Raw genomic sequence first — 25,843 nt, 5'->3', positions numbered from 1 at the left:
TCTGGGCGTCAAGACCCCTAGGATGGCTGCCTTCTCGCCACAGACACCTGGGGTGTCTCCTCAGCCACCCATCTTTCACTAGCTCATGCCAGCCATGCCAAGACCTGACACCTAAATGCTCCTGGTGACCCTCTGGCCCTCTGTAGGGGACTCGCCTCCTGACTTTGGTATAGAGGGAGGTGGGGGATCTGTTTCTGCTCTGCTTGGGACGGGCCAACTCTTTTCCGGGAACCTAGGGATTTCCTGCTGGAGGAGGGAAGGGAGCTGCTGTCAGTGCAGACTGGGCAATGTTCTGTCTCCCACTGTGGTCAGGGCATGGGGTTCAGTCTGCAATAGGGTGAAGGAGAAAAACCCTCCTCCTCCCTTTTCCCTCTCATGGCCCTGGAAAGCATCTTGCCTTCCGCCAAGGTGAGATCACATAGGAGAGCAGGGGATGGAGTCATGTATAAGCTCCTGGTTAGCTGCCTGGAGGTTGCAGGGGGGTTGTTCTTGTCTTCCACCACAAGAAAATGGCCCGTTGTTTATACATGAGTCTCGCTGACAGCACTGGAAGAGAATCAAGCTCATTATCCCCTTTTAAAGACAGAAATTTGGCTATCCTTCTCAGCATTTGCTGGATGTATCATATCTGGCAACCTTGTCTTTTTTAATCTTTGTTTTCCATGTCAAAAAATGAAGATAACATCAACTCATAGGTTGCTGTCACTGTAGGATGAACAGAAATGTCCATGAACATTAGGCACAGGACTAGTATACAGTCGGCATCAGCAGCAGTGCTGACTGCCGGGACTGTTTTGACTTTTAAAGATGAGTAACTTGAGCCAAGATGTGTCGCTTTTCTGGCAGAGCAGACTTGGGCCTGAAGGCTGAGTTTGCATCCTGCTTTCTTATCAATGTCTGCTAGATTGAGTAAGTCTGGTTGTAGTGTAGCCCAGATCTCTAAAACAGACACACACACACACACACACACACACACACGTAACTTAAATTTCATTTTCTTCCCTCAGATGTTAGGAACCAAGTCTTAGCATGTAGGAATCCAATATGGAGAATGAGAGCCAGACTCCAAAGGCTCCTTTTTCATCCTACAGCCATTGCTGTCCCCATCTCCCTGAGGCACGGTCAGTCTGCTAGTATCAAGTCAGAGATGTCAGAGGAGCAGCTGCTGATGCTGACAAAAGATCATTTTGAAATGCCACCTTGATCTCATTTAGATCAAATGTTTAGATTAATGTGCATAATCCAATGTTTTGATGCTTGATGGTTTTCAGAGCATTTAATTGACATGGGGCAGGAATATAAAGACTCTTTCACCTCCGCACCCGTGAACCATAGTTCAGTTGGTCTCTTCTGGGGTCTGCTGGCACCTGAGAATCCTTAGAGTGACAGCATGCTTCTGACAGCTCCAGAAGCATTGGTGGACCCTTTGCCCGGCCAGCCAGATGTCTGGAAGCACTTGCCCACCCCTTCTGGCTTTCATCAAGGGTCAGTGACTTAGTGCATTGCCTCTAACCCGTGCAGTGGCAAACCTGGGAACAAGCTCTTGTTGGCTGGCCATACTGGTGACAGTTTGAAGTTGGCATCTTGATTAATCAGGACAACACTGTAATAATAGTTAACCTCAAATATCCAGGAGGAAAGCCCACGTATTCATCAGCTAGACTTGAGTTAGGGCAACCTTCAATAATACCGAGGGAGTCTTAGAGCCCATGAAAGCACTATCCTAAGGGCTGCACGGTCTCCTCACACTGTGCCAAAGCCTGTGCTCTACATAGCTCATGGTAGTTTATTTAGTGTTCATGACAGCTTCATGAGCTAGAAGCTACTCATGTTTCCATTTCACGGAAGAAAAGACTGAGGTTTAAATGAGGGAGTTGCATCCATTCTAATGGAAAAGTTCAAAGAATGGAGGCCTGGGCCGGAACGTCATTGACCCACAGCCTCTTCTTTTAACTTCCACAGTTATGGGAGGAAGTGGGATCAGATTCTACAAAGGTGGGAGGGGTGAAGGAGAGGTATAGTAGAAACAGTCTTCAAGGGAACAAACAAGGCCAGGAAATGCTGACTGGCTGACCTGGTGTTGTCCGTTGTTCATTGGGAAAACTGGAAACTGCAGAGCTTCGAGGCCCAGAGAGCAGAGGTACCTCAACCACAGCTGTGAAGCGTTCTGTGACTGGAGGGTTCGGGTGTGAACTCGGCGTCCATCAATTAAGAATAGCACCCCTACAGCTCAATGAAGTAACCCATCGACACAAATTATGTCCGCTTGTCAGCAAGGAGAGGCTAAAGTGTGCCCACTGTCTTCTGCTCGGAGCAGGGATGGCATCTCATAGTTTCTATTGTAAATGTAGGAACTCCGAGATTTTGACTACCTGATGGTTCTGCATCCTTTATCTGAAACCCTTGCTTATCCAGAAGGCCTTCATTCTGACGAGGCCACCTAGAACAGACCATGTGTGAAGTGCACACAGGTCTTGGATTCCCTTCAAAAATCTTCCACATTATATAGTGACCCCCCATATCCACCCTATGTAAGGCATTGGTGTGGCATCAGTATAGGTAACAATTGGATTAGAACTACTTTCTCCTCCAGAAATCCAGTCTCCAGCCTATTAGAATCTAAACAGTGACTGTGAGACTTTCAAAATTGCATTTGAAGCTATGGGTAGGAGAGTGGAAGGATGGACTCTGAAGTCTGGGCCTTTGGATGTATCTGTAGAATCTCTTAGCTGAGTAACTGCCCCCATCCTTTTTCACATCAGAAGGCAGGCATGTCTCTTGCCTGAGACAGCAGAGACCCTGATGGGTGGTAGAGTTACAGCCTGAAAGTATACCTGAGCTATGATGTTAAGACAGAACGTCCAGACTGTGGCATCCCCACGCAGAAGAGATGACTACACAGTGTGGACCCTCATCCTTCAGTGGTTGAACTCTATCAGGTCACGTAGGACAATGCATCGGTGAATACTGATCACTGATGCCAAGTACAGAGTTAGATTCCTGCTAATAAATATCTGGTCGGACTTGGCAACCAATTCAAACCTAGCCCTATGTGTGTTTCTGCACACAGCTTATTCAGTAACTATCACTTCTTTGTTAACATTAGACTCACCAGCACTGTAACTCAGGCCGGTGTGAGCTTGATCTGACACGCATTTTCTCCATAAGACACAGCATAGCCTTTCACTCTGTAGAGCTATGCTTGGGGCCATTTGAACAGTGGAATCATTAATCAATAGCCCCAAAATACAGCAACAAAATGCTAGTAAACAGACCGACCATAACTAAAGACATTTGCTACGTTATGAGAACTGAGTTAGGGAAGAGTGTCTCACCTTGTCTGACCTTAGCAGGAAGCATGTCACATGTTTTTGTTTTACTTTTGTTTTGCCATCACATGTATATTCATACATGAGTCTAAAAGTACCATGAATATTGATGTGGGGGTTGCAAACAAATTTTAGCAAACTCAGAAATAGCAGAGTTAGTATTTACCTCTTCGGTATTGATTTTGAAAGGGCCTAATATCACATGGTCGGAGTGATTAGTCCCATCCACATCTGTTGCCTGCTTTACACAGTGAGCACCGACCACCTCTCCTCCCATATTTTATCTTAGCCATTTTGTTAGTGACAGATGCACTCCTGCCATGTGACAAATCCCACAGTAGTGACTTATTGTCTTGCTGACTCTGGCCTCTGGGCTGGACACAGCCTATCAGACTAGGGTTTCATGTCTTTGTTAGCTCAGTCTCAAGAACAGGCACACGGCAGGCATCCAGAAGAGGAAAGAGAACCAGGGGCTGTCACCCAGTGTTTCACCAACACGTGCAGCCTGGAGTTCTGTGCAGCCCATGTGGCTGTGTCCCTGCCCATGGTACTGTGGAAGCACCAAGTTACCTTGCTGCCCAGGCCACGTTTTCAGCCCTTCTGCCATAGTATGTCCTTCCTCTACAGGAGCAAAAGCAGGCAAGTCACACAGAAACATGCGGGCTTCTCTTGCCCCTTTAGTCCCTGTGACTATTTGGGTTTCCCATCATCTTCCCTCCTAACTGCAGCCCAGTCCATGCCTGCCCTTCCAGCTCTGTAAGAAGGATAGTGGGTGTCTTATAACCAGAGCTTGAACTCTGAGAAATTATCCAGAAGAGCGAAAGGACTCTCTTATGCCTTTGAAACTCACTCAAACCCACTCCAGAGGAAAGGGGCAAGAAAGCATGTGGGTATAGGCAGAAACATCGAAGGAGATGTTCTTCCAGGTACATTTTATGGAGTTTATTTGCATAGGGAGAGAGGTGCACTATGAATCTATTGTCTCTAGAGAGTAAGGTCACAGTGTGGGAGACTTCACCATAGAGAAGGTAAGAAGGCAAGGCAAACAGGGGCTGGCATCTTCCCATGTCCACCCCAGTAACAAAAGCGGGAGGAGCAAAACCAGGGCAGTTCCTACCTTCACTGTGATCTGTCAATCCGGCGCCTCTTCCCTGGCATCCAGCTTCCTGGAAAGGAAATAAAAGTACCCACTGGCTGGCAGGAAGCCCACAAAATAGCAAGTTCTATCCGATTATAATTGGATTCAATCAGATTTGAGAAGAAAATTCAATCCAAACCAGAGCATCGTTAAGGAGGTAGTTGAAGAAGACTCATTAACTTGAGAGCCCCCGGTTTTCAAAATTAAAGCATTCCCTAGGCTCCTCCCAGGTCTCAGCCCCATTTCACCACAATGGTGATTGCTAAATCTTGAGCTCTACCAAGCTCCACAGACAAAATGCAGCTACTAGGTGGTATCTGGTGACAGAGCCGCCCTCCCATACAGAACACTGAGCTTAACTGAGCCCTAGAGGTTTTGCTGGTGACAATTTCCCCCAAGGTGCCTTTCTTCCACAGTACTTCACTTGTGCATGAAGCTCTGTTGAGTCTGTTTCCATAGCCTGTTGTCCTGAATCAGGTTCTAACTGAGAAGAAACACCGGGGCCATGACCCAGGGATTAGTCAAGACACCAGAGAATTCACATGTACACCCCTCCCATCTACCCCACCCTACTACCAACAACTCCATTTATGATAGGTCAGGCAAACAAAACAAAGCAAAACAAAGCAAATCAAATTCTCTTGCCACCAGTAGGAAGAAGGGGCTAGTTTCTGCCAAGGCAGAAAAGGAACTTTCCTTCTTCCAGCAAGTCCTTGAAAAACTTCAATGTCTGCCGATTATTCCTTTAAACTACCACATTAACTTTGACACCATCATCATTTTTTACATATTTTTCTATCCTGGGTAGGCAGGCACAAGGCAGGCCTTAGAGCATTTTCTTGTGTTTGGAATCCTTATGGGAAATCCATGTGATTTGAACTCCCTCCAGGCATGCTAAGAACAGCAGAAGGAACTGTAGCCCTGAGAACTGAGATCGAGGAGCTCAAATCTTCTGAGCCCCTAGACAGTGGGAGATACGGCCAATATTTACCATCCTCCCTTGGTGAACAAATTCCCTGGTCAATCATATTGGCTGGTTTTCATGGTGTAAATATTCCAAACTTGGCTGTTATTGTACTATCAAGGAGACTTCACTGAAACCAGAGTTGGGAAAAGAAAGCATTATTTATTGGCCTTGAGACCCAGTATAAGTTAAGTGGGCTCTATCATCACTGAGTCTGAATAATCTGTGTCATTTGAAGATAATTTGTCATTTCTTTTAAAAGGTGTCACCTAATCCTGGGTGACAAATGTTTCCTTGCTGTTGTAGAGGACCATTAGAGCAACTGTCTGGAAGGGGTTCCTTGCAGAACAACTCTTACTCACAGACAAAGCCTAGTGTGATCTAGAAAGTAAATGAATAGCCTTCACCCCCTTAGATTTTCCTGGACTGTGTCAAGAGTATGCTCACAGGGCTCCCCCTTCTTGTGGATGTGAAGACAAAGCTAGGGGTGGAGAGAGCGGTCTATAGAAAGGGGATGGTTTGGATGGTCTTCTCTACACAAGGCACTAATACCTACCTGTCTTCCCCTCTCTCCATCTTCCCTCCCGGCTAACCCTTCTGTGCCACCCTGCCCCCTCCCCTCCCTCTCACACCAGGGAGTTTTCCAAAGAGAGGGAGAAAGCCAAAGCTCGAGGGGATTTCCAGAAACTTCGGGAGAAGCAGCAGCTAGAAGAAGATCTCAAAGGCTACCTGGACTGGATCACCCAGGCGGAAGACATCGACCCCGAGAATGAGGACGAGGGCATGGATGAAGACAAGCCTCGAAACAGTGAGCAGCCACCTCCCCTTCTGCTGGGGTCTGGGATGGGAAAGTCAGAGAGCCAGGAGACAGTGCTTCACACCAACCTTTCTTCTGGTTGGTGTTCACGAGAGGAACGTCCTTCTCAATGGTGGCTGTCATCTGCTGTTCAGAGGAATTAGTCAGATGGGAAATCACTACCACTACTGTAGAAAGCCTCAAATTCCATTTAGAAACTTTGCCCTGAAAACACAGTTGTGTTTGTGCTAAGGCGAGTGAAACATGCCTCTCCTGTGGGCTCTTAAGGTGTGGCCAAGCATCCTGTTCCTGTTCCTTGGGATCAGTTCCCACTAGCCAGATTCTTAGAAAGATGTGTACCTGAGTAGGATTCTTTCCACAGTGGCAGAGGTTTTCCAGGTACACACACACACACACACACACACACACACACACACAGATTTTCTAGGGGAATAGAATCAACATTTCTCATTGTGTAGGTAACTTAACTTATCATCTGAGGCAGTGCTTCTGGGAACATTGGAGGAAATACAGAGGAATTCCACTGAATCCATTTAGATTATAGACACAGAGCCAAATCCCTTCCTTTGGGTTTTCTGAAGGCAGGTTGCCAGAAAGCATACAGCCAGGATACAAATAGGAACAGCAGGTGCCTGTAAATGTTTAAGATAACAAGTCATGGAAAGTCAAACTTTATTCTGATTATCCCAGTAGTGTTCAAAGTAGGATCCCTGGACCAGTGGTGGTAGCTCAGACTTGGTAGAAATGCAGGCTCTGTGGCTCCTGCCTAAACCCACTGACTTAGGAGCCCTAGGGTGAGTTGACCAGAGACTGTGATGCATGGGAGGCTCAGAACCTTTGAGTTAGCTCTAACTACTGCTCCTGTTTCCTGTGACCTTGATCTCTGTGGATCTAATCCTCATCCTATTCTCTGCTCAGCATTTGTCTTGCATTTTGCTTATTTGAATAGTTGCTTTTCTGTCCTTTGAAGCAGCATGATTTGAAAACAAATCTTGAAGTTTAGGCACCTAGTGCATGGAGCCATGTGGCTGAGGGTAACAAGGCAGAATCTGCCTCTAAATAGAGAGGGACTCAGGGAGAGAGTTTGCCAGCATGAGAAGAGCAGGTGGAGGAAGAAGACTGCCAAAGGTTCTAGCAGACGCTGCTCTCTTGCTCCAAAGACTGGTGCAATAAATCTACCAACTACTCTCTTCCTGATAACTCTGCTCAAGACACAAAGACAAAATTAAAACACATAAACAGCAAGGGACTGGTAACAACACAATTTTATAGCCCAAGGAAGCCGTCATGCTCCACTAAGTAGTTTTGCAACCTGGAAGGGGGGGCATTGATAGATTATTACAATGAGCCGTGATGCCACTGAGAGGTGTTCTGGGAAAACACATGGCCACTTTGGTTGTACTGTTGATGGAACTACATGATGGTTGATTACTTTATGGGATTGGGTAGAGTACTAAAGAAGTTAGTTGACCTGTGAGGCACAGAGGAGCTTGTAGAGGGTTTGACACCCTGGCTAAGGATTAATCATGATAAACATTTTGTTGATATGTGTCACATAAAAATGGTCAATAGACGCTGCTTGCTTCACAGCCAGTTGCCATTCACAAGGATGAATGGCTGTGTTGTTCCCTGTTAAACTGAGAGCTTCCAAAGAACACAGGCTACTTCTCCATCTTGCCTAGTATGTGAGTGAATTCCAAAGAAAGCTCCCAGCATGCCATGCACCTTGCTGTTGGAGCAGATTGCACCGACAGGCTCATTCAGTACCTGCTCACTGCCAAGGTCTGCTGAAGCCGACACTTTGAGAGTTAGACTCCAGAGACTTCCCTCTCCCCTATACTTCTTCATTATGTATGGAGGAGGAACGTTTGGAGATTGCTTTGTGTCCCTGGTCAGCCCTGTCCTAGGAAGACTGGAGTAGGATTCTAGATCCTACATAAATGGAAATGTTGGAGGGACTATTCCAGGGTGGGGGGCAAATAACAAAGATCCAAAGAAGCCAGAAATGAAAAATAAAGAGTTAATATGTGAAAAAAAAAAAAGGAAATATGGAACTCAAGGACAAAGGTGGAGTGAGTTCATAAGATTCCCAGTAAACATGGAGTAAATGTGATTTCATTATTGAATTCAAGGAAGACCTTGCAGAGAGTAGACCTTTAGTTCACTGTGTCTGTGGATGGATGAAGAGATGAGCTGGATTCTATGTTTATATACAGTTATATTATTTATATATAATTTACCTGCCGAAAAGGCTTGCAAACTATATTCTTCTCTTTAGGATTTACTTCTTCATTTGACCTTTGAAACACATGCAAGAGGAAAAATGCTTGTGTTTAAATAGTGTGGCTCTAGCTTTTGAAATGTCTAAAGATTACACTGTGGAATTTTCCTACTTATTTTCAGATCAAAAACAAAGGTAGGGGTGTGTGTGTGTGTGTGTGTGTGTGTGTACATATGTGTGTTAGAAACTGTGTGTGTGTGTGCATATGAGTAAAAAGGTGTGTGGATGCATACCTGCACCATTACATGCACATGGAGGAAAGGGGTCAATCTTGGACACAGTCCCTAAGGCCCCATCTACCTTGTCTTTTTAGACAGGAACTTTCACTGGGACCTGGGGTTGCTTGATCTGGCTGGTTAGCCAGAAAGCAGTCAGGATCTGCCTGGCTTCACTTCCTCATCACTGGGATTACAAGCGCTTGCTGCACTGAGCCTATGCCCCAGCCAGCATCCCTTTCAGCACACACCATGAGCCACTAGTGTGAGTCACTTGGAGGCATTGCTGGCTGCATTGTGGGGACCACTCAGTGACACATCATTCTGGCTGAACAAACCTCAGTGGAACCATCAGTCAACTTTCCTAAGAGGAGACACAAAGCCATTGAGAGGGATAAGAAGTAGAGGTCGGAGGGTATCAGTGAGAAAGCATTTCGTTGGGAGACCTCCCCTTAAAAAAAATTAGAGAAAGTCAAGTAAACTCTGTATAAGCAGTTAACTCTATATAAACAGACTCCGGTTATTCTTACAAGCCATCAAGCCATCCATAAATGAAAGGTCTGTTCTTCCAAGCACTGTTTTGGGCACTGCTGAAATAACAGTGACTGAATAGTTAAAACCCTCTGCCTTTGTAGAAGTTCTATTGTAATGGGGTGGGGTGGAGAATAGATTAAGTAGTATGTGAGAGTGGCAGGTGTTGAGAGGTGGCGGTGGCTGAGGAGGTCAAGCATGCTCTACGGAGAAGGTGGTATCTAAATAAAGATGTGTAGGTAAACAGGAAGTGCACAGCTATTTGGGAAGGGATCCTTCCGGGAAGATGGAAAGGTGAGGGAAAAGGAAGGCACGTGATTGCTGCATCCAAGAACAGAAAGCAGGCCCATGCAGGTGGCTCTCGGGGCAGAGGTGAGGCAGGAGGTGGTGGAGAGGATGCCGAGGGAAGCTGAGAGAAGATCATGTGATCTGGTGACACGAGAACCTGGATCTGAGCTGGAAGGGAGCCAAGCAGCCACTGGAGTGTGTGAGAAGTGATGAGTCAGGCTAGCATTTAATGACATCCCTGTGGTCACCGTGTACAGGATGGAATGGAGACCGTCAGGGCAGCAGCTAGCAGAGAGGGGACTCCTTGGAGATGAGGGTGTCTTACAATGATTTTATCTGTCAGCAATGATGAAGGAACAAGGTCGGAATTCAAGGTGATGTCATTGCTGACAGATAAAATATGGGACGTGAGAAAGAAAAGCTGAGGCTATCCCAAGTCAGTATAAGAATGGACTTGCCATTTACTGACATAAGGAAAACAACCAATAGGGAAAGGATATAAATTTAAAAAAGGCAACTCAGACCTCGAGCTTTAAAATGGCTATGAAACGGGCAAAGAGAAATGTGGAGTAGGTGCCTGGCAGTCACTGAGTTCAAGAGAAAGCTTTGACCCTAAGCTGTGATACAGGGGTCATCAGCATAGATAAGGCACCAGAACACACCCATCTGAGTGAAATCACCACAGAAAGAGCAATTAGAGATAAAGCAACGCCAACCCCTGAGACAAAGGTTTGCAAACTGGTTGAAAAGAAAAGAACCAGTCACAAGGATTTGCCAGGTGAGACCAGAGGACCAGAGGGAAACCAGAGGATGAATCTCAGTGCTGCCTGCAGACCAGTGAGATGAGAGCTGGACATGATGGCAGGAACTGTTGGCCAAGCCTGAGGGCCGTTCTTCAGTTCTTAGGTTTTTAGTCTTCCCACAATGGCCTCCAGCATGATTTCATCCTCTTCAGCTGGCATGGTTTAGCTGCCAGAGATGTAAGAACTCAGGCCTTCATGATACCATAGAGAAGGGAGGAAGAGATTCACACATTCAATCCAATGTACCTCTTGTCCAAACAAGACCCTGGTTGGATCCCACTCTTTAGTTGTGTCCTATCTATCGCCACATTGGTGCTAGGCCTTGCCACAGCAACTGCTCATAGATAACCTTGACAAAGGATACATGACAGATACTTAAAAGCCACCCTAAGACCACACAGGGAAAAACGTAAGAAAGGAGTATGTGTAGCTTCCATGTGAGGCAGCTCTCTTGGTCCCCAAGTTCCTCTACGGCAACAATGAGATCTCATCTTCCCACTGGCTGCTTCTAGGCTTCAGTGAGCACCCCTTTCCAAGATGTCCATCAAAGACTATTGCTGATTCACATATCACATTACCATTAGTGTGGACACCCTGCTCTAAGGACACCGTCCATTTTCCAGCTTCAGTCACTCTTTTGATAGAAGGCATTACAAGAGAAACTGGGTATAGAGAGATGGGGAGCCCGGAATATGGCTCAGCAGTGAAGGTATTCGCTGTGCATGCCTGGCAGTCAGTGTTCGATCTCTGGGACCCACATAATGGTCTGGAAGGAGAAAAACAACTCTGCAAAGTTGTCCTCCTGTGTCACATGAACCCCCTCCCACATTACACATGAATAAACACAAATTGTAAAAAAGAGACCTATAGGAATATCTTTTCTTTAGAACAACAAAAAAAGATAATCTGTTAAGTACCTACTCATATTGGAATTTCTTCCTTGGCCATTAAGACAACTTAAGTATAGACCCAGCCTTCTGAAACTAATTATAAGATAGATATTCATCTGGACAAGCAGATAAAGATGGTAAATCCCAAAGTGGGGCTTCCACACAGATAAAGAAGATTAAATATTTGTACAAGTGATAGTTGATGATGTGACTCTCTAGAGTCACTCTGCAATCATCATTAACCAACAGAACCGCATGCCCGCTGTGTGCCCTGCAGGATTCAGAATAATGCATTACTGAAGGACAGAAATTTGAGGGCCTAGGAGAGCTGCAGGTCGCCCCATGTGGCTTGCAAGCATAATCTGAATATCAGTGGTTTACATTAGATATGTGTCAAGGACATGTCCATAATTATTTGATCTTAAAATGATTTTTTAAAAAAAATTAGTATAGTCAGCATTTCCCTGGATCCAGCTTATGGCCAAGGGTAGTCCCATGTCTCTATGGTGACAGAGGTCTGTGGAGCATTGGGCTCAGGGCTCAGGAGACATAATGCTTCCACTGTTTTCCTTGGTGCTCTTTCCTGAGCACTCAGAAGTGAACATGCTCTAGAGGCCACCCTGACCTCACACTGCTCCCAGGAAGCCAAGGCCATTGAGCCACATGCAGGTCCTCTGGCCCCAGCAATTCCAGTGAGAACCCTAAGCCCTAAAAAGTTGCCTTTAGAATTGGGTAATGAAATGGGAGCCCTAGACAGAGAACCACTTTCTGGGTTAATTATTAGAAAGAGAAGTCAGCTCTCTAAACACATGGGTGGGCTCTGATGAGATCATCAGACAAGGCTAAAACCAAGGAATCCATTCAGATACCCCCTGGGGGTGGGGAATGTATGTCAAAGCTTGAGCCTTCTACTTCATTAAGAATAAACAAGAAGTTACTGCAGTCTAGACTCATTTTATAGTCAGTCCTCAGACTGACAGCTTCTCCCATCGAACATCTGCAGGACTCACCAGATAGATAGCAAATAGGTGAGGGCTTTGAGGGATAGGGCATGGGTTGAGATGGCGGCTCATTTAGTCCAGGCTAGTTTTGAACTCCCCATTCTCCTTCTTCTACCTCCTGAATATTGAGATTACAGGCATGCGCTACCAAGCGGAGCTTAGATAAGCTCTGATAAGGTTAATTGGTCATCATTTCCAAGAATGTGTTTGAATTCTGATAATTTTCTTTGGTTTTGGCTATTTTACACACACACACACACACAAGGAGAGAGACAGAGAGAGACACACACAGACATACAGACAGACACACAGACACACAGAGACATAGGCAGACACAGAGAGAGAATAGTAAAACTTTTTAAAGTTTCTGGACATCTTGCTGGCCTTACATCATTTGGCTAAATATAAGTCATCAAGGGCGTGGCCTGGCCATTGTCACTGAGAACTCAGCAATGCATTTATCTACACTGGGCCTGTCTCTAGCCAGTCGAGGTTCAGGGTAGGGCTCTTGGGGCTCTATTCCTTTCCTCGTGATGGATTCCAGGTTGTATATTATATTCAGATGTGTACCCACTGGTGAGCCCACCAGGGTCCATTGGATCACACCATACCCATGGTCACTCAGAGGAGTGCCCTAGTTAAACTCAGTGAATAGCTAAGCAAAACACACATGAACACAGGAACGGAACCGTGGGGGGTAAGGGCTGACAGGATCAGCAGGGAGGAAAGGGGAGCTAGGGAGGGGAAGTATTCAATAGTCATTGAGATGAAGTTTAACTAATATGCTCCAGGTCTCACTCTGAGGACTTCCATATTTCTAAATACAGCACCTCGTGTAGTAGATTAGGAAGTCACTTCAGCCACCTAGGTTTGCTGCTAGCTTTTTCTTAGGAGTGATAGAAAAGAGCTGTCCTCCATTGCTTATTCTTGAGGGGAAGAGACACATCAGCTTGTCAGGCTGACAGGAGGAGAAGAGCTGTCGTTGCCCTCCTCCATCCCTGGTACACATCAGCAGGTCCCACTCAGATCATAAGCAACTCAGGTGACTCATGTGATGTAACTGTGATATCCAGCTTTTATGTTAATAGTCCTCTTAAACTCAGACACATGCACACATGCATGCACGTGCGCGCGCGCACACACACACACATCCACACACACCAGAACACTAAACACAGGACAAAAAGAAATCCTGCACCCATTCATTCTCCCTGTATTTGTTATCATTCACTAAGGTCACTGGCTCCAGGTAGTGTAGGTGTCTTCTGTGTCCAACAGAGGCAAAGTGTGAAGAGGTCCTAGGCGTGAAAGTCAGTCAGCGGCAGAGAGTCTCAGAAACCAGGGCCCCAGCTTACCCTGACCTTCTGCGTGTAATAGGAAATTGTGGGTCAGCTGCTATTGATAAGGCAGAGTGCCCATATTTCCCCCTAGGAGGATCCCAAGCTTTATTGAAACTGCAGCACTTCATGTGGAGCCTGTAAAGGATATATAGTCATTTTTATCTACCTATGATTTCCACAGTCCCATCAATTGTCCTGTGAATTCAAGTCCTCTCCCATCCACAAGGAGTTGAGTATGTATTGTAAGAGTAACCCCCATCCCAGGGAGATGCTCTCCAGGCCTGACCTGTCACTGAAGAGCTATTGACAGTTGATATCTCCATCTTCATCTTCTAACAAGATTTTTAGAAATTGGGGCCCCACCATTATGTTGGGATAAAACTAGAGAGGCTGAGGAAACAGGAAGGTTATGCCCTCAGACCTCACTCAGTAATTAATCTGCAACTTGCCCCTCCCATACTCCCTGAGTTGTCCAGTGAGGAGGAAGATGAGCTGTCACAAACAGACTGAACCTTCTAGTTCTGGTGATCTGCTCCCCTGAACTTAGGAGATGTATATAAGCATTAGCCTTACATGTCTTGGTCAGATCGGGAGTGGTCATTCTAGTCTATCAGACCCTGAACGCACTCAAGAAAGTCTGGAATCCTGCCATCCCTGGGCTTCTGGAATTACCTGGGGTCTCTGCATGACAGTCTGTAGCCCCCAAAGCCACTCTCTTCCAAAAAAAGCAACACACACCCTGACTTCTCTGCATAGAAAGCCTGGTCTGACATTTCACTTTAACCCTACCTCTCCTCTCCTGCCATTCTTTCTTGGTAGCTCTCCCTTTTCACTCTGTCTCAGGAACACCACCAGCTAGCTAGCCAAGAATAGCAGTCAGCAAGTGAGGAAGAGGCTAGTGGGACAAATGCCCTGTGGCTTCTTTGAGTCCAGAACACCAAAGGCATTTAAGGCTTTCTAGCCTTTCTAGGCTGACCTAGCTTCCTTCAGTGGGTGCTCCCCAGCATAAGGCTTAGTTCATTCACTGGCTTGCAAAGGAGATTGACGGATGGAGTGAGTGTTATCGCCAGCTGAGACCTAATGAGATCGCCACTATACCTCCTGGATGGAGTGGAAAGCAACCATTGTGGTAATAAACAGAGAACAGCATCTAATTTGTAAATTCCTCTTTTCCGTAGCTAAATTTAATCTGATCAGTAAGACTGGAGGGAATTGTTGATAACCAAAAATTATTTTCCATGTCTTAATCTGGCCAGGAAACTTCATCCCTAATGGAAATGGCATATCGCTCTGGCAATAGTTTGGGAAGGACATTTGTCATTGCACTAACTCAATTGTTGCATATTGAAAAATATAACTTAGACTGCAATCTGCTTAAAGTGGAACTGAAACTGCACATTGCCTTGTTCCTGGTTCATAGAATCTAAATCGCTTTCTAGTTAAAACACAGAAATATGTGGTAGAAGTCTTCCAAGATGTCAGCTTGACCTCACTGATTAGCTGGCAAAGCCAGATGGCCCGCCGTGGAGCCCAGATGCTGGTCACAAATAGCTTTTTTGACATGATAGAGATCAGGCTAAAAGAGCAGAACACCATCTTCAGCACAGCCATGACTCAACTTAAGGTAAAACAAACCAACCAACCAACAAAACAAGCACAGTGCAGTGATACACATGGGAGACTGAGACAGGAGGATTGAGAGTTTGAAGCTATAGACAGACCTTGTTTCAAAAGAAGAAATACTCAAGAGGCCCACTGGAGAGTTGGAGACGCCCTTTTTCCTGTTGTGTGTAAATCTTCACGTTAGCCAAGGTCTGAGACATCTGACCTTCTTCTCAGGAGGCCTAAGCACTTCTAGGATGAGAACATGCCGTGGGTACGTTTCAGTTAGCACAGGACAGGAATATTTTTCTGCTAAGAAGACAGCAGAGATCGGTGCATTGAAAACCCCACAAAGGACCAGGCAGCTGCAGTCATACTTAGGTCTGAGCCATCTGCTGTCACAACTAAGTGCTTAGATTCCTGCTGCCTTGAGACACGCGCTACATGACCCTGGGATGCTCTACAGCACCCTCTTTGTTTTCGTGCTGCCCAGTGTCCAGTGTCCACGCTTTTTTGTTTTTGTTTTGTTTTGTTTTAGTATTATAACTGAAAGTATTAAGCCATGGTTAATTAAACTCACATCTCAACTGTCCTATCTTTAATCCTCACCAAAGCCTCCCGGAGTGATGGGATTATCTCACCATTTTCGGAAGAAAAGTTCAGGTTCTGGTCATTTACTTTAGAATGGATGATAGCTTAACAGGAGGCACAAACCAGCTCTTCCCGAGGTATATATCCCTGGATGTACATGGATATACATGGATGTACATGGATGGGGGCATCCATTCTTCCTGCCAGATGAGACAGAGCAAGAGGCCTATGAGAAGTCTTAGAGAGCAAGCCGGGAGCCCTGGTTTCTGGTCTTGACTTCAACATGGATTAGCTCAGGGTCCAAAGACAACTGCTCTCTCTCTTGAGCCCCATTTTCCTGCTCTATAAAGTAATACACAGATCAGCTCAATATTTATTAATGTATTAATTATATATTAGGGCTTTCCAACCCCCTTAATGACCACTCTGGTGCTCTCCATCCCTTCAAGTCCCCTGTCCCAGGATGAATGCGTGGCTGGCCTGGGGAGGAGACAGTGCTAATTTTGTAGAGGATCACTGTCCCCTTCCTGTCTAGGTGTCAGGCAGCTGCAAAGAGGAAAGTGCTGGCTACTAAGGAACCTAGGGCACTTCTTCTCATCCTCAGTTGAGGTCTGTAGCATGTGACTTCCCTATGCTTGACCAGGGTGCTGTGCACACAACACTGTTGATAGCTCTGGTAATTATCTTTGCATGATTAACTATTTACTCTAACTGCTTTGCTTTCTCTCTGCCTTCTCGATGCTTCCACCAATGGTTATGTTTTTGGAAGTATCTTCTGCCTTTTTCCCATTGGTCAGTCCCCCCCACCCCCCATGGCCCTCTGAAGCACAAGGCTGTTATATCCCACTCTTCAGTGGGGCTGCTGCAGATTCCTGTTCCTGCTGGTGTTATAGAAAGGTAGGCCAGCCTGCCTTCTCCCCTTTCTACCTCTGTCCAGTCCTGTCTCTCTGTGCCTGACTGTTCCCAACCTTCCTGACTTTCAGCTACTTGTCCTCACAGTGATTGCTCCCTCAGTGCAAGAGGCAACTGTATCAGAGCTGACTGAATTTGCCCGAGGGGCCCCTCGTACTATTTTACTGCTCACTAACCTCTGCAGGCCCACAGGACTGACCCTCCCCTCCCTTCCTTGAAGAGCCGTCTTAAGGTTCACCCACCATGACCAGGACTCTGTCTAGTGGGGGATTTGCCTAAAGAATTTTGGTCTTAGATGTAGACCTCTGGTTCCCAAGTTCATGGTGTTCTGTGTCCTGACTTCCCTCTTGGCTCCAAGCTGTCAGCATGCAGGCTGTCATCAAATAAGGGGCTTTTTCTTTAGTGACCTGGGTAGCTGTATTACCCTAACCCTTTTCTTGATTATAAAACACAGATCATCAAGTATACACAGTAGCTAAGAAGAGACTAGGCACATGAACAACCAGGCTTCAAATTCCTCATTCCTAATTAGCCACTTACTTTGAACAAGTGATTGAATTCCAAGCCTCAGTTTCCTCATCTATAAAATGGGCCACTGTGATGATACCTTACTTATGGTGTTCTCAATTCATATATGTGAAACATGAAAGAGAGGCTAGAACCCAGAAAATACTCAAAAGTCTGAACTGTTAGTATTAAGACAGAAGCTACCACCTTGTACACTACTAGGACAAAGCCCAAAACAGACATGTGCCACACTGTAAGATACCCCTGGGCCAAGCTAGAAAGAGATCAGGGCACACATCTCTTTGGGCTGCAGATTAGCATACCTGGACCTGTCCTTCCTAGTGAATGCAGACATTGTGGGAAAGGAGAGATAAATGTACACCCACCTTCCCAAGCTTGTCTGGTGCAGCTGAACGCCCTCCCTGCCTCCTCCTGTCCTGTTCACCCTCCCACAGCCCCAGTGCCATTGAGGTGGAAAGGAATTTTCTGCTTGAAGTGCTGGATGTTTATAACCTGCTGGGTTCATAGCAACCTTGGCTTTCTTAGGATTATGACTACAGATCCAGGACAGCCATTCATACCCCCTCCCAGTCAGCAGCAGCAGTAATACTTATGATAATGGCACTCCACACCTGCATTGCACTTTTTTAATAAGTAAGGTCTCTCTGTTTGGATCCTTAATATTTTATCTTGTTTTATATTTAACTTGTTAGCTTAAGATCAGTGTGGTATTAGTTTTATAAGAGGCAGAAGCTAAGCTGGGCGGTGCTGACAGAAAGTGATTGAGAAGGTTCTGCAAGTGGTGCTACTTTTTCCTGTGACCTTCCCACTCGGGCAGGCTGCTGTCACCTGGTACCCCTTTGCTTCTCACCGCCCCCAGTCTCTTTCTCTGTCACCTTGGTCTCTTCCTATCCACACTTCCCTTAGAGAGTCGTTCTTTAATTGTCTAGATTAATCCACTCACATAAGAGATAAAGTGCACAGGGTTTTAGCTTGTCATGAAATGTGTGAGTGTTCTGGAGTTGCCTAGTGTCCAAGGCCAGAAGTACCTTGATGTGTCCCAGACTCGTGGCACTGGGGGTGACAGATCCTGGATTTCCAGTTGAGCCTAAACCTGCAAGAGCTCTCTCACCAGCAAGAGATCTCTGACTGTGTGTTGGATTTGTCAGTCATAGAAAAATGATGAATCACTTCTCTTCTGCAAGAGAAAAGACATGGGAAACACCACCACTCCTCCCAAGAAGCAGTGGAGTAGCATCCATGGCCAGGACATCTACTTCCTTCCTGGCTGGACTGTGCAGTGCCACAAAATAGGGAACCCCAATTATTGTAGCTGTCCAGCAGCCGTGGATGAAATGGGTTACCTGAAAGGGAGGCTGAAAATCAAAGAAGACAGGATGGGAAAGAAGGATGAAGCCAAGACATAGGTTCTGATCAAGGCTCAAAGTTTAATTCTGAAAACCACAAAACCTATCTTTTGTTTCAGCTATATTATGTTGCAAAGCAAACTCAGTGGGCAGTCTATTCTTCTAAATTCCTGTAGGAACAGCAAGGCAGATGACTCCACCTAGATCATAAAATCTATTGTGGCAAGCACTCAAGGTCTGCTTAGCCTGCTCAAGACTGGGGGAAGGGCACAATTCTCCCTTTTTTGATTTTTTAGAGATGAGTAGTATCAGTAGCTGGACAGGAGCACAAGATTTACTTGTTTTCCATAATCCCATCTAGGGTATAGAGTGGCCAGGCAACCGTGCTCCTTCTTACCCATCAGGGATTAAAGCATAGCATTGATGTATGTCTCTGTCTTAGGTCAATAGGAGCTCAAGAACTCTTACCCATCTCTGACCAGCAACCTTCTACAGCACACTCTTTCCCATTCAGACCAAAGCCACGATGGACATATGAATATGCACTCAATGAATTTCTTCATAGCTATGGATAACTGCCATGGTGAATAGCTGAGCTTGCTGAAAACAATCCTATATGAAGGCAACCAATCTGTTGAAGATACAAGGTCCAAAAGTGAAAAGCAACAAAATTATAATTAATGGTCCAAGCAGTATAGAAAGTTGTAAACAATGGGGAAGTGGAGAATCAGGATTCAAACCATCCCTAATTCTGTCCTTTTTCTTCTTTTCCTTTTGGCTAGTCCTTCTCAAACTTTAGCCATAGAATACTATTCCTGAATGATTGGTGTAAAAGTGACATTCTTCAGGGAGAGCTGTACATAGTCCCTCCTGTTGAAGGAATAAAAGATTAGGAGCTTAAATACATGCACTAACACTTGTTCGAAATCCAGACCCTGTCCAATTTTATCCACTGCAAATGTAACTTCATAAAAAACTGCAACTAACTTCCAAATATGTCTCTGAAAATGTCCAGAACCAGCCTTCCAAATGAAGACAATTGTTTCATTTTTCCCAATACTGATTGATTGTTAGACCAGTCCATGTTTGAGTCAGAATAACTGGTCACATTATAGAAAATAGAAGAGTCATTATAACTTCTCCTTTTGATTAATTTTTTAAAGTCAGTTTCCATAGTTTCCATGTTCTCTGTCCCACAAGGTCTAAAAGCTTGAAGCAAGGCAGCTTGTCCAATCTGGGATATAGGGAAGCAAAGGTGGGTCAAGAACATATGTCTAATACAGCTTCCCAGTCACCATTGTCAGGGCACTCAGCAAGCTCACAGATCAGCATCATTCTTTGTCCCAGCATCAGCATGTCACACCAGTCACTCTAGCAGCTAGCACACTCCCACAGCATCTTACAGAAAAAATACAAACATCCCCTCTTCCCCGTATTAAATACCTGATTGGGATCATACCATGTGCCAGTAAGTGGATCCTTCCATTTCACCTAGGCATAAGTATTCGTAGTTGTAGGGTGCCATAGACACTCAGCAGAGAGTTCCTTGGCATTTAAATTTTAAAATAAAAAGCATGATTTTAAGAATTTTGCGGTGTATGGGAATATGATTCCCCTTTTTTTGTTTTTTATGAAGATATTTGTAGGTACCCGAGGCCTGCAAAGCTTGTGACACCATACAAGCGACAAGAAAATGTATAGGTCTGTTGCCAAGGCAACAGCTGCCGTTTACCCAGAATTCCATAGCCTACCTTTACCTGTAATTACGTCACCACCGGTATATAACTGGGCAGCGCTTCTTCCCGTTCTCTTTTTCTTCTCTCTTTCTCTCCTTCCTTCCCTCCCACTACCCCTTCCCCATCTTAAATAAAGTCCCACGTGGAACTGTTTGGCCTGGTGTATCTCATTGCAGCCCACGTCTCCCCGCCGGCCCAAGCACGCACAAGCGCACAGCGAGCAAACTGGATCTTTTGCGCAGAAACCAACAATATTGTTTTTCAGTTCAATGGGCCTGTTCCATAATACCCTGTCCTTTAGGGTAATAAGGAATCCCAGTAATATGGGGAATATTAAATTGTCTACAAAACTTCTCAAATGCTTGACTGTGATAGCCAGTTCCATTATCTGTTTTAATCTGATTTGGAACACCAAGCATAGAAAAACAGCACAGCCAATGACTAATTACATTTTTAGTTGCTTCTCCTGTTGCCAGAAAGCCTAAAAATGTGTCAATAATCACATGTACATACTTTACTTTTCTAAAATCAGAAATATGAGAACCATCCCTTTGTAATAATTGATTAGGAACAAGTCCTCAAGGATTAAAACCATTATGTGGTACAGGTAGAAACTGAGGACATTGAGAACAAGTCTTTACAATTTGACATGCATATATACTAGAAATACCAAATTGTTGTCTCAAACTATTACTATTTTGATGATGTAATCTGCCTGGTATGCAAACCTGCTGGCATTGCCTGTATTAAGGAGTCTGGGTAATACAATATGAGCTCTTAAATGTCCTATAAAATAAGGAACAGTACATGTTTCTTAAATTAAGCTGTATTTGTATAAATAACTATAAATTTTGAGAATTCGCAGTATCTAAAAAAGGAACAGTTTCAAACAATCGTAAACCATGAGCTATATATTAGCTATCAGTATACAAATTAAAAGCTTGATTTTTCAGCATTTCAAAAACTGTGGCTACAATACAGCACAGAGTTCAATTATTTGTGAAGCAGGGGGGACCTCAAGAGAATGAACATGTGATCCAATCACATATTCATTCCCATTAGATGAGCCATCTATAAATACAGTAAGTGCATTTTCTATGGGCTCCATGTGTAAATTCACAAGGAATACAAAAATATGTATAGAGGCAAATTCTAACAACTTGTCTTTGGATAATGATCATCAAATTTGCCTAAAATGGTTTGCCATGCATTGATACTTGCCAATATTCTTCAATAACCAATTTAATTGCTGTTTGGAATAAGGAATGTCATCAGGTTCTGAAGACATTCTTTCCAAAATACTTTCATGATTCTATCCTATAATTCTGTATTAACACAACAACAGTTCATAATGGGGTGTTCAAACTTTACTTGGAGATGAAGAAAGGTGAATCCACATTAATGGTCCCTTTGGACAAAGGACTACTGTAAAACAGGCAACAATTGATCACAGTCTATATAATGTATCTGTTGTTGGCTAATAGCTTCCTATACTTTCTGCAAAGCTATTTCTTCCTCATCAGTAGTTGTCCAGGGTAATTAGAATTTGCATACCACTTGAGAATATCAAACAGAAGTTTAAGTTTTCCTGTGAAAACTTTCTTTCCTTAAGAAGTTAAGCTTAAGATGAGGTCTTAGCCAATTACATCTCCTAGAAGCTTTTGAAAATCGTTTAAAGCAAATAAATTATCTTTTCTTACTTGAATTTTCTGTGCCACAATTTGTTTCAGATATAACTGAGGCCCCAAATATTGAAAAAGATATTGCCTTTGAATCTTTTTGAGAGCAACAACGTCACCAAAATTTTAGAGCTCTTGTATAAGAGAAAAGCTCCTTCAGAGAGATCAACTAATAAAATATCCATATAATGAATGATATACACTAAAGGATTCAAAGTCCTAACTTCTTGTATTGACGCAGAGACAATTTTTTTTTTTTTTTTTTTTTTTTTTACATAATGTAGAGCTATTAGTCATTACTTGAAGCAAAACTTTCCAAGGATATCACCTCATGGGCTCTTCAAAATTACAAGCTCACTAAAAGCAAACTGTTTGCATCAGGATGCAAAGGAATAGTATAAAAACAATCTTTTAATTCTTATAATAATTCTATATGCATTTCCTGGATTGGCAGCTAGAGTAGGTAAGCCAGACTGCAATGCCCTCACAAGCTCCTAGTTTCATTAACCTTTCATAAATATTAAGTTTGGAACTTTGCTTTGGATTAATGGAATAACCAATCCCTTGGAGGTGAGTGACTACGTCAGTTCCGGTGTCTATTAATCCTTCAAAGACCTTTTTTTTCTTCAATTAGTAATTTGAGGTTAGATCTCTTATTAGTAATAGATTGGACCCTGTACACATCAGAGGAAACAAAGCTACCTTGTTCTCTCCTACTCTTAACAAATTTAGAAGGATGGAAGCAGATGAAAGGGAACTAGATTAAATTGAGCAATTCTTTTATTAGCAGGTACAGTTATGATGCCATGGGGGGGAAGCAGCCGTAAAATTTTTCTCTCACATAATTATTATCTATAATACCTGGATAGATCTGTAATCCTCTTATAATGATGCTACTTCAGCCTAAAAGTAATCCCCAGGTCCCTGTAGGCAAGGGCACAAAAAATTCTGTAGGCAGCATATGAACCCCCATTTCTGGGGTCAGTACTTTGTGGGTGGTGGAATTGAGGTCCAATCCTGCACTTCCTGGGGTTACTCTGGTAAGTTCAAAAGTGGATTTTCTTGGCTAGGAAGCAGCTTCCTGGCCCCAAAAGCTGTCTGTTGTGAGTCCCATGGGGTATGAGACTGACCCCTTCTCCCCAAGGACTAAACAAAATCCAGTAAACACTTTTCTAGGGGCTAGTCAGGAGGACCAAAACAAAAGGGGTGCCACAGAAGCCTCTGCTGAGCTTGCTCTGAGTTTTGCATTAACTCAAATGTTAATGTTCTTAATCTGGGCCTATTTTCTAAGGCCTGGCCCAGTGATTACCCTTCCTGCAGCAAGGACAGATGCCAGGGGAGGAATTTTGCTGCCTGTCTATACCTCTATTTTTTGGACAGTCTTTCCTTAAATGGCCTATGCCCGCATACTTAAAGCATTCCTTATCACCTCAGCACTGTGAAAGCATTGCTTGTACTGTAGTTCCCTGCAAGGCAGCAGCCATACCCAGACCCTGATTGTATGAGGGTCCAATTTCTGTACAAAGGTGAATGTGTCCAGATAAGTCTGTTTTTGCTTTGTATTGCCGATGGCCACAAGGCAGGCTGCATTGGCATTTTCTTGAGACAGTGGGGTAACAAAAGGGACTCCTGCCTGAGGATCCACAAAAATTCTACCAGCTGCTTTTGGCAGTTCCTCAGAACTCAGTTTGATCTCCTCTCAGTTTGAAAGATCCCCTTTCCAGTCTTGGGGGTTAAACTTGCTTCTACTGTAAGACCCCCAAAAACCGAGGGCGCCCCAGCACCCCAGGCCTCGGAAGGCGACTCCCAAATCACTTGCAAGAAACAGTCTCGATGCAATAACATGAGGATTTCTTTATTCCAGAATTCTGGGTTCCATAGCTGTACACCACACAGGGTTAGAGGACTGTGGATGAGTGCCGAATTGCGACAGCTTTTATAAGTTTACAACAAAGCCCGAGAATCACAAACCAATCATTTCTTAGCGTGGAGAGTCCGTGAAATGTGAGCCAATCAATTTGTACCACTCCATAGTTTTTAGGCCAATCAGTTTAAATTAGTTTCCTATTTTCTTGGAGTCTATAGCTGCGTGAACTCCTGGATAGGGGTAATGGCGTAAGCAGTTTACATAAGCAAGATAAGCTTAGCTCATTTCCAGTTACCTTACTGGACCAGAATCACCTATTCAAGGCCTTTCAGCCTAGCTCTTAAAGGGCGGGCTCTGGAATGTGACCTTTTACCTAGTTTCTAACAAAGAGCACAAAGAGCCGGCTCTGGAATGTGAAGTCTTTGGGGTTCCTTAGAAGGCCAGAGTTAGGCTGTATTTTCTATTCTTTCACTACCACTGTATCCAATAAAGCTTGTGTAAAAGGGGCAGCAGGTCTTTACTGTGCTACAGATGTTTTTAACACTTTTATTATTCTTGCAATCATCTGTACTTCCTTGGTTTTTTTTTTCTTAATTACAAATATGGGTGAGTTAAAAATCCTGATCCTGCAGCTGCAAACTGCAGCCAATGGAACATTGGCAATTCAACAATAATTTTCAAGTTTCTTTTGCAATATTAGAGCAGAACCATAATTTTGGAAAACAAAAACTATTTTTTATTGGATATTTCTATATTTCAAATATTTCTATATTTCAAATATTTTCCCCTTTCTAGGTCTCCACCTTAGAAACCCCCTATCCTATACCCTCCCCCTGCCTCTATGAGGGTGCTCACCCACCCACCTACTCCTGTCCTTCCGAACTGGCATTCTCTTACACTGGAGTATCGAACATCCTCAAGCCCAAGGGCCTCTCCTCCCACTGATGTCCAACAAGGCCATCCTCTGCCACATATGTGGCCAGCTCCATGGGTCACTCCATGTGTATTCTTTGGTTGGTGGTCCAGTCCCCGGAAGCTCTGGGACCTGTTGACACTGTTGCTCCCTCCATGGGGCTGCAATCCTCCTCAGCTCCTTCAGTCCTTTCTCCAACTCAATCAGGGACCGCTGAAATCAGCCCAATGGTTGGCTGTGAGCATTCACCTCTGTATTTGTCAGGCTCTGGCAGAGCCTCTCAGGAGACAGCCATTTCAGGCTTCCATCAGCAAGCACTTCCTGGGCATCCACAATAACGTCCAGGTTTGGTGTCTGTATATGGGATGGATCCCCAGGTGGGACAGTCTCTGGATGACCTTTCCTTCAGTCTCTGCTCCACAATTTGTCTCCATATTTCCTCCTGTGAGTATTTTGTTCACCCTTCTAAAAAGCACTGAAGCATCGGCATTTTTGTCTTCCTTCATAGGCTTCATATGGACTGTGAATTGGATCTTGGGTATACTGAACATTTTGGCTAATATCCACTTATCAGGGAGTATATACCATGTTTGTTCCTTTGTGACTGAGTCACCTCACTCAGAGCAATATTCTCAAGTTCCATCCATTTGCCTGTGAAGTTCATAAAGTCATTGTTTTTAATAGCTATTAATAGTATTAATAGTATTCCATTCTGTAAATGTACCACATTTTCTCTATCCATTCCACTGTTTAGGGACATCTCTGTTGTTTCCAGCTTCTGGCTATTATAAATAATGCTGCTACGAACATAGGGGAGCATGTGACCTTATTATATGCCAGAGCATCTTCTGGGTACATGCCCAGGAGTCGTATATCTGGGTACTCAGGTAGTACTATGTCCAATTTTCTGAGGAACCACCAGACTGATTTCCAGAGTGGTCATAACAGCTTACAATCCCACTAGCAATGGAGGAGTGTTCTTCTTTCTCCACATCCTCACCAGCACCTGCTATCACCTGAGTTATCTTAGCCATTCTGACTGGTGTGAGGTGGAATCTCAGGGTTGTTTTGA

General features: G+C 44.3%; 1 protein-coding gene across 3 annotated transcripts in view; it reads left to right on the top strand.

The window, feature by feature from the left end:
• Positions 1 to 25,843, top strand: part of Cacna1c (calcium voltage-gated channel subunit alpha1 C) — a 545,178-nt gene that overhangs the window by 384,091 nt on the left and 135,244 nt on the right. For all 3 annotated transcript variants that reach the window (XM_052174696.1, XM_052174695.1, XM_052174697.1), the window contains exon 9: positions 6,067 to 6,239. In XM_052174696.1, the coding sequence (XP_052030656.1) occupies positions 6,067 to 6,239 (173 nt within the window). The remainder of the gene's footprint in view (positions 1 to 6,066; positions 6,240 to 25,843) is intronic.

The sequence above is a fragment of the Apodemus sylvaticus genome, chromosome 2, assembly GCF_947179515.1.
Source record: "Apodemus sylvaticus chromosome 2, mApoSyl1.1, whole genome shotgun sequence".
NCBI lineage: Eukaryota > Metazoa > Chordata > Mammalia > Rodentia > Muridae > Apodemus > Apodemus sylvaticus.
This window is presented reverse-complemented; position numbering and strand designations above follow the sequence as displayed.